This window comes from Centruroides vittatus, unplaced genomic scaffold (genome assembly GCF_030686945.1).
Source record: "Centruroides vittatus isolate TY-2023 unplaced genomic scaffold, ASM3068694v2 contig_551, whole genome shotgun sequence".
NCBI lineage: Eukaryota > Metazoa > Arthropoda > Arachnida > Scorpiones > Buthidae > Centruroides > Centruroides vittatus.
In genome coordinates, this window is record NW_027122328.1 from 236,158 (window position 1) to 244,314 (window position 8,157).

An 8,157-nucleotide genomic window follows, 5' to 3' on the forward strand; every position below is an offset into this window, starting at 1 on the left:
ACATCCAAATGGTCTTAGAATGGCATCCAAACCAGATTGAGGTTAATAGGGCATTGAGTGCGGAAAGCTGTAGTTGGCTACCGTTACCACATTTTCTACCTCTGAGAAGAATAAAAGCAAGAGAGAACGAAGTTTTTGTTGTGAAATGTTTCTAGAGTAATTTTAAAACAAAAAGTTAAAATAGAATTTATTAAAAATTGCGAAAAACAATTAACGTGTGATGTAGTTAAGGTTGTAAAGTTTCCATTGTCAGCTACCTCCGATCCCGATCGGACATACGTACACATACACATAATGTACACATAATGTACAGTACAGCACAGAACTAGAAATCAATCTCAGAACAAACTAAATTATCTTGTGTCGTTTTTATCAATTATAAAGAAATTCATAGTGAAATTAATGCAGAAACAATTTTAATTCAAAAAGCCAATTACAAGAGATTGTAAAAAATTCATTAATTTTTCATAAATGTAGTTTAAAATATTCAGACCAATCGATTTTCCGTTCGATTCCGTGTAACATTCTAATGTCGAAAAACCTTGGGCCTGTAAACATAAAAGATTACATTAAATATTGTGCCGTAAATATAATGAAAACAATTATATTTACTTGTAGAGGTTGTGAAAGTCCTTGATTATTGCACTATTCCGGCTGTTGCGTCCTCCAAACATCTGCCTTCGTCTTCTTTCTTTGTAACCTTTAAGAAATGTAAAATTACGTATTTCTTGTATTATTTATGTATATCTTACTATATTACTGCATTATACATCGTTAATACTTACAGTTTTTAAACGTTCTGCGTATTGCTTATGACAAGAAAAGACTTTTTCGAGGGTTTCAACTACCTAAGATTAAAAAAAAAAAAATATAAAAATTTAATAAATTAAAAGTATATATATATATAGCCTTTTTAAAAACTTCTTTACAGGATCCAGGTTTTCAAACGCGCACGTGCCTTCAAGATAATCGAAGATGGAAGAGAAACCGAGGCATTCCATATAACCATGTACCTACTAATTTCGTTCGTCCGATGGCTATTTTTATGTTTAATAATTTGAAGACAGTTCGCTCAAACAGAGATCACCATTTTTAATTCCGTGTTTAAGACAATACAGTTTCGGCGACCGACCTTTCCTTAGAGGCTACTAGCCGCCGTAATCGCTAAAAAAGTCTTTTTTAAAACACAAATTTTCCAATTAAAAATATAAATTTTTAAAAAATAGGAATTGGTGACATACGAACATCTTGTTTAATCCATCTAACCTTCTTGGGAAGTTTTCAGCTTTATATCCACTAAGTAGTAAGCGCTGGAAAATGTAGATGCTGGAAAACCTCCCTCTGGTGACGATATTTTACATTTTCTTTCGTAATTTCGTTCGTCCGATGGCTATTTTTATGTTTAATAATTTGAAGACAGTTCGCTCAAACAGAGATCACCATTTTTAATTCCGTGTTTAAGACAATACAGTTTCGGCGACCGACCTTTCCTTAGAGGCTACTAGCCGCCGTAATCGCTAAAAAAGTCTTTTTTAAAACACAAATTTTCCAATTAAAAATATAAATTTTTAAAAAATAGGAATTGGTGACATACGAACATCTTGTTTAATCCATCTAACCTTCTTGGGAAGTTTTCAGCTTTATATCCACTAAGTAGTAAGCGCTGGAAAATGTAGATGCTGGAAAACCTCCCTCTGGTGACGATATTTTACATTTTCTTTCGTAATTTCGTTCGTCCGATGGCTATTTTTATGTTTAATAATTTGAAGACAGTTCGCTCAAACAGAGATCACCATTTTTAATTCCGTGTTTAAGACAATACAGTTTCGGCGACCGACCTTTCCTTAGAGGCTACTAGCCGCCGTAATCGCTAAAAAAATCTTTTTTAAAACACAAATTTTCCAATTAAAAATATAAATTTTTAAAAAATAGGAATTGGTGACATACGAACATCTTGTTTAATCCATCTAACCTCCTTGGGAAGTTTTCAGCTTTATATCCACTAAGTAGTAAGCGCTGGAAAATGTAGATGCTGGAAAACCCCCTCTGGTGACGATATTTTACATTTTCTTTCGTAATTTCGTTCGTCCGATGGCTATTTTATGTTTAATAATTTGAAGACAGTTCGCTCAAACAGAGATCACCATTTTTAATTCCGTGTTTAAGACAATACAGTTTCGGCGACCGACCTTTCCTTAGAGGCTACTAGCCGCCGTAATCGCTAAAAAAATCTTTTTTAAAACACAAATTTTCCAATTAAAAATATAAATTTTTAAAAAATAGGAATTGGTGACATACGAACATCTTGTTTAATCCATCTAACCTCCTTGGGAAGTTTTCAGCTTTATATCCACTAAGTAGTAAGCGCTGGAAAATGTAGATGCTGGAAAACCTCCCTCTGGTGACGATATTTTACATTTTCTTTCGTAATTTCGTTCGTCCGATGGCTATTTTTATGTTTAATAATTTGAAGACAGTTCGCTCAAACAGAGATCACCATTTTTAATTCCGTGTTTAAGACAATACAGTTTCGGCGACCGACCTTTCCTTAGAGGCTACTAGCCGCCGTAATCGCTAAAAAAATCTTTTTTAAAACACAAATTTTCCAATTAAAAATATAAATTTTTAAAAAATAGGAATTGGTGACATACGAACATCTTGTTTAATCCATCTAACCTTCTTGGGAAGTTTTCAGCTTTATATCCACTAAGTAGTAAGCGCTGGAAAATGTAGATGCTGGAAAACCCCCTCTGGTGACGATATTTTACATTTTCTTTCGTAATTTCGTTCGTCCGATGGCTATTTTATGTTTAATAATTTGAAGACAGTTCGCTCAAACAGAGATCACCATTTTTAATTCCGTGTTTAAGCCTCTAAGGAAAGGTCGGTCGCCGAAACTGTATTGTCTTAAACACGGAATTAAAAATGGTGATCTCTGTTTGAGCGAACTGTCTTCAAATTATTAAACATAAAATAGCCATCGGACGAACGAAATTACGAAAGAAAATGTAAAATATCGTCACCAGAGGGGGTTTTCCAGCATCTACATTTTCCAGCGCTTACTACTTAGTGGATATAAAGCTGAAAACTTCCCAAGGAGGTTAGATGGATTAAACAAGATGTTCGTATGTCACCAATTCCTATTTTTTAAAAATTTATATTTTTAATTGGAAAATTTGTGTTTTAAAAAAGATTTTTTTAGCGATTACGGCGGCTAGTAGCCTCTAAGGAAAGGTCGGTCGCCGAAACTGTATTGTCTTAAACACGGAATTAAAAATGGTGATCTCTGTTTGAGCGAACTGTCTTCAAATTATTAAACATAAAATAGCCATCGGACGAACGAAATTACGAAAGAAAATGTAAAATATCGTCACCAGAGGGGGTTTTCCAGCATCTACATTTTCCAGCGCTTACTACTTAGTGGATATAAAGCTGAAAACTTCCCAAGAAGGTTAGATGGATTAAACAAGATGTTCGTATGTCACCAATTCCTATTTTTTAAAAATTTATATTTTTAATTGGAAAATTTGTGTTTTAAAAAAGATTTTTTTAGCGATTACGGCGGCTAGTAGCCTCTAAGGAAAGGTCGGTCGCCGAAACTGTATTGTCTTAAACACGGAATTAAAAATGGTGATCTCTGTTTGAGCGAACTGTCTTCAAATTATTAAACATAAAATAGCCATCGGACGAACGAAATTACGAAAGAAAATGTAAAATATCGTCACCAGAGGGGGTTTTCCAGCATCTACATTTTCCAGCGCTTACTACTTAGTGGATATAAAGCTGAAAACTTCCCAAGGAGGTTAGATGGATTAAACAAGATGTTCGTATGTCACCAATTCCTATTTTTTAAAAATTTATATTTTTAATTGGAAAATTTGTGTTTTAAAAAAGATTTTTTTAGCGATTACGGCGGCTAGTAGCCTCTAAGGAAAGGTCGGTCGCCGAAACTGTATTGTCTTAAACACGGAATTAAAAATGGTGATCTCTGTTTGAGCGAACTGTCTTCAAATTATTAAACATAAAATAGCCATCGGACGAACGAAATTACGAAAGAAAATGTAAAATATCGTCACCAGAGGGGGTTTTCCAGCATCTACATTTTCCAGCGCTTACTACTTAGTGGATATAAAGCTGAAAACTTCCCAAGGAGGTTAGATGGATTAAACAAGATGTTCGTATGTCACCAATTCCTATTTTTTAAAAATTTATATTTTTAATTGGAAAATTTGTGTTTTAAAAAAGATTTTTTTAGCGATTACGGCGGCTAGTAGCCTCTAAGGAAAGGTCGGTCGCCGAAACTGTATTGTCTTAAACACGGAATTAAAAATGGTGATCTCTGTTTGAGCGAACTGTCTTCAAATTATTAAACATAAAATAGCCATCGGACGAACGAAATTACGAAAGAAAATGTAAAATATCGTCACCAGAGGGAGGTTTTCCAGCATCTACATTTTCCAGCGCTTACTACTTAGTGGATATAAAGCTGAAAACTTCCCAAGGAGGTTAGATGGATTAAACAAGATGTTCGTATGTCACCAATTCCTATTTTTTAAAAATTTATATTTTTAATTGGAAAATTTGTGTTTTAAAAAAGATTTTTTTAGCGATTACGGCGGCTAGTAGCCTCTAAGGAAAGGTCGGTCGCCGAAACTGTATTGTCTTAAACACGGAATTAAAAATGGTGATCTCTGTTTGAGCGAACTGTCTTCAAATTATTAAACATAAAATAGCCATCGGACGAACGAAATTACGAAAGAAAATGTAAAATATCGTCACCAGAGGGAGGTTTTCCAGCATCTACATTTTCCAGCGCTTACTACTTAGTGGATATAAAGCTGAAAACTTCCCAAGAAGGTTAGATGGATTAAACAAGATGTTCGTATGTCACCAATTCCTATTTTTTAAAAATTTATATTTTTAATTGGAAAATTTGTGTTTTAAAAAAGATTTTTTTAGCGATTACGGCGGCTAGTAGCCTCTAAGGAAAGGTCGGTCGCCGAAACTGTATTGTCTTAAACACGGAATTAAAAATGGTGATCTCTGTTTGAGCGAACTGTCTTCAAATTATTAAACATAAAATAGCCATCGGACGAACGAAATTACGAAAGAAAATGTAAAATATCGTCACCAGAGGGAGGTTTTCCAGCATCTACATTTTCCAGCGCTTACTACTTAGTGGATATAAAGCTGAAAACTTCCCAAGGAGGTTAGATGGATTAAACAAGATGTTCGTATGTCACCAATTCCTATTTTTTAAAAATTTATATTTTTAATTGGAAAATTTGTGTTTTAAAAAAGACTTTTTTAGCGATTACGGCGGCTAGTAGCCTCTAAGGAAAGGTCGGTCGCCGAAACTGTATTGTCTTAAACACGGAATTAAAAATGGTGATCTCTGTTTGAGCGAACTGTCTTCAAATTATTAAACATAAAATAGCCATCGGACGAACGAAATTACGATAATTATTATAATTAAATTTACGTGATTATGTGATACATGATACAAGATTTACATGAAATAGTTTTACATGATTTAATGAGAGACAACTCACCACATCTCTGCTTTCGTCACTCATGGAATCGTCCAGGCAATCGGCGAACACGGACAACTGATCTCTAGATAATGCTGCAGTATTCACATTTAAAAGATTAAGTTATTCAATAAATTATAAATTAATCAAAATTCTATAAATATTATTTCTTATCGTTTACGCCATAATAAACCTAGAACTGCACCCTAGAACGGCTTGCAACGTCGTTAGAGGTGCTAAATTAAAGTGACTCGTTACTGCATAAGCAGTTAATTCTTACCTTCGAAATCTTCCGTAATAAACGTTGTGTATAATATAAAACACTAATTTATACAGGTTAAGGTATATAGAGCCAATTTTTCGAAAAAAGTGGAAAAAGACGATCGACAGTAAACATTAAAAAAAAAAAAAAAAAGAAAACAATTGGAAAGAGCTTCGGCCTTATTTCGGACATTGGATCGCTCGTATTTTCCCTCCCTTTAAGCTTTTTGTTCTTTTATAACAATTCTTTTAGCTCACCTCGCTTAAATATTTAGGACTCATCATACACTAATGATAAGGCTTTTAAATTGCAATGTTATTAGGGGAGGACGGGCAAGTTCGTCAATTAAATTCTCTTCGAAACAAAATAAAAGGAGACTCTCTTTAGAGGCTAGACAGTTGAGTTTTAATGACGGCTTGTTGAGTGTGGTGTCTGTGTTGTTCTCCGACAAGCGTAGTTGAAATATCAAATAAGTTGTCTGTTTCATTCAATTTCTTATAATATTTTGCTTCCATTTATATAGAATTGGCATGTTTTGTTATAAGTTATTTTTCCTGTTAGAAGGATAAAACATTAACTTATTCCCGTGACCAGATCATGGCTTGGTGCCCTATTCTCAGGGTTCCACTTAAAGTTTCTAAATCATGACATTGGGGCATCTTCGGCAGTGTTGCCGATCTTGTTTCTGATTGTGTTTTGCTACGGTTTATTTTGGCCGCAAACGACAAGCGGAAGAAATAACTGGATCCCCATTCAAAGCCACACTAGAAGCCATTGCTAAAGTTAAAAAATCTGGAACTTGCAGAAGGGATTTGGAGAAATCGGATTGGAAGTTCAGTAAAGAAAAGAGGCAGAAAAGTCCTAAAGAACCGGAAAATAACGATTAAAATACTTATTGCATATATTGCAATAAACAATATAGAACTACCCAGGAAAAGTGGATTATGTGCCTCAAATGTGAACTGTGGGCTCGTGTGGCTGTACAGATGTGGAAAATGAGTTAGTTCAATTTATTTGCGATATGTGTGTATTTTCGAATTATATTTTCAATCTTTATCGCTATTATTTAGTTTTATCAGCTTTAATTAATTTTTAATTGATTATCATTCGAGAACTTATTTGCTCGTTCCGTACTATTTTTATATTTATATATTTTAATTTTATTTCGTCTATTTAATTTGCTTCTTAATGCTATATTTTGAAGTTTTATTCTATTATCTTTAATAATTTAAAATCCTGATCATCGATGTGTGGCATGACCTAAATATTTAAGCAAAAAGATAGGTCGAACCATTTTTATAAGTCGTATGAATGATTTTTGCGTAAGGGGTTTTAATAAATTACGTGTTCCTAGTCGTTTTTGCTTGTCGACCCCATTTTCGAAATTCTGATTTAATTCCTACCGCTGTGGAAATCCGGGCGATCGAAAATCTCCAGGAAATTTTCAGGAGTGGTCAAGCCCTCTCCTTCACCACCCGGTCGCCACCCATCGTAGATGTGCACGAGCACGCGATGAGTATGACTAAACAAACAAGCCCTGGTAATTAATACTAACAAAGAGTTAAGAGAAAAAAGTAGAAAAGTATAAATTATACTTACCGCAAACGTCACGAAATGATCTTTTCACAAAGGAATTAGCCAAAGTGCAACTAACATACGTCATAAGAAGAATGGATATTGCGATTTTCCTCATGATTTTTCACGTAATAACACAGAAAAACTATTTTAATAAGTGAAGACGAATTCGAAGCGATGAAAACTCCTTTCTTTACGGAAAAAAGACTAAAGCAATTATATATATATACACGAGTGTATTAATATCGATAACGAGCAAAGGAAGTTTTTATCTTAATCACTTAAATGATCGAATCCGGATGCAATTAATGGACTTTATTTATCGAAAATAGTTTCATGAATAAAATGTAACGTTAAAAATAAACATTTTTTGGGAATTGCATCCTCATTTGCAACGATTCGTCCCGAGGCCTAAGTTTTCCGTAATTTTTTATATTGACAACGAGTTAGCAATATGATCGTTATTCGCATCCTATACCTCATTTTAATGTTCGTCTCATCTTTTCGTCGTTAGTTAAAACGTATACAGATTTTCTTTGCGCTTGATAAACGTTCATTGGACTGCAATTTGGACATTACAAACCTGCACATTCCCATTGCATTTCGTCTGTCCGTTCTTCGTGAATGTCGAGAACGGAATTAGATAGATGAAAATCGAGATTAGATTTGGAACTCTTAGGGACCAGACACCCGGACTAACTACTATATATACGAACTTCCGTTTTAGACCGGAAGTCAGGTGTTTTCACGTCAAAAGTTATAATGTTCAATATGACTAATACATCAGAC

At 34.0% G+C, this 8,157-nt stretch overlaps 1 protein-coding gene across 1 annotated transcript; it reads right to left on the reverse strand.

The window, feature by feature from the left end:
* Positions 1–399: 399 nt before the first annotated feature.
* On the reverse strand, positions 400–7,569 carry LOC136978831 (uncharacterized). The gene is made up of 6 exons (XM_067274652.1): positions 7,393–7,569; positions 5,553–5,626; positions 930–1,013; positions 786–848; positions 613–700; positions 400–548 (listed from the first exon to the last, which is right to left on the reverse strand). Exons 1-5 carry the CDS (start codon positions 7,484–7,486, stop codon positions 638–640), a joined length of 378 nt encoding a protein of 125 aa, XP_067130753.1. The 5' UTR covers positions 7,487–7,569; the 3' UTR covers positions 400–548; positions 613–637.
* Between the last annotated feature and the right edge of the window lie 588 nt (positions 7,570–8,157).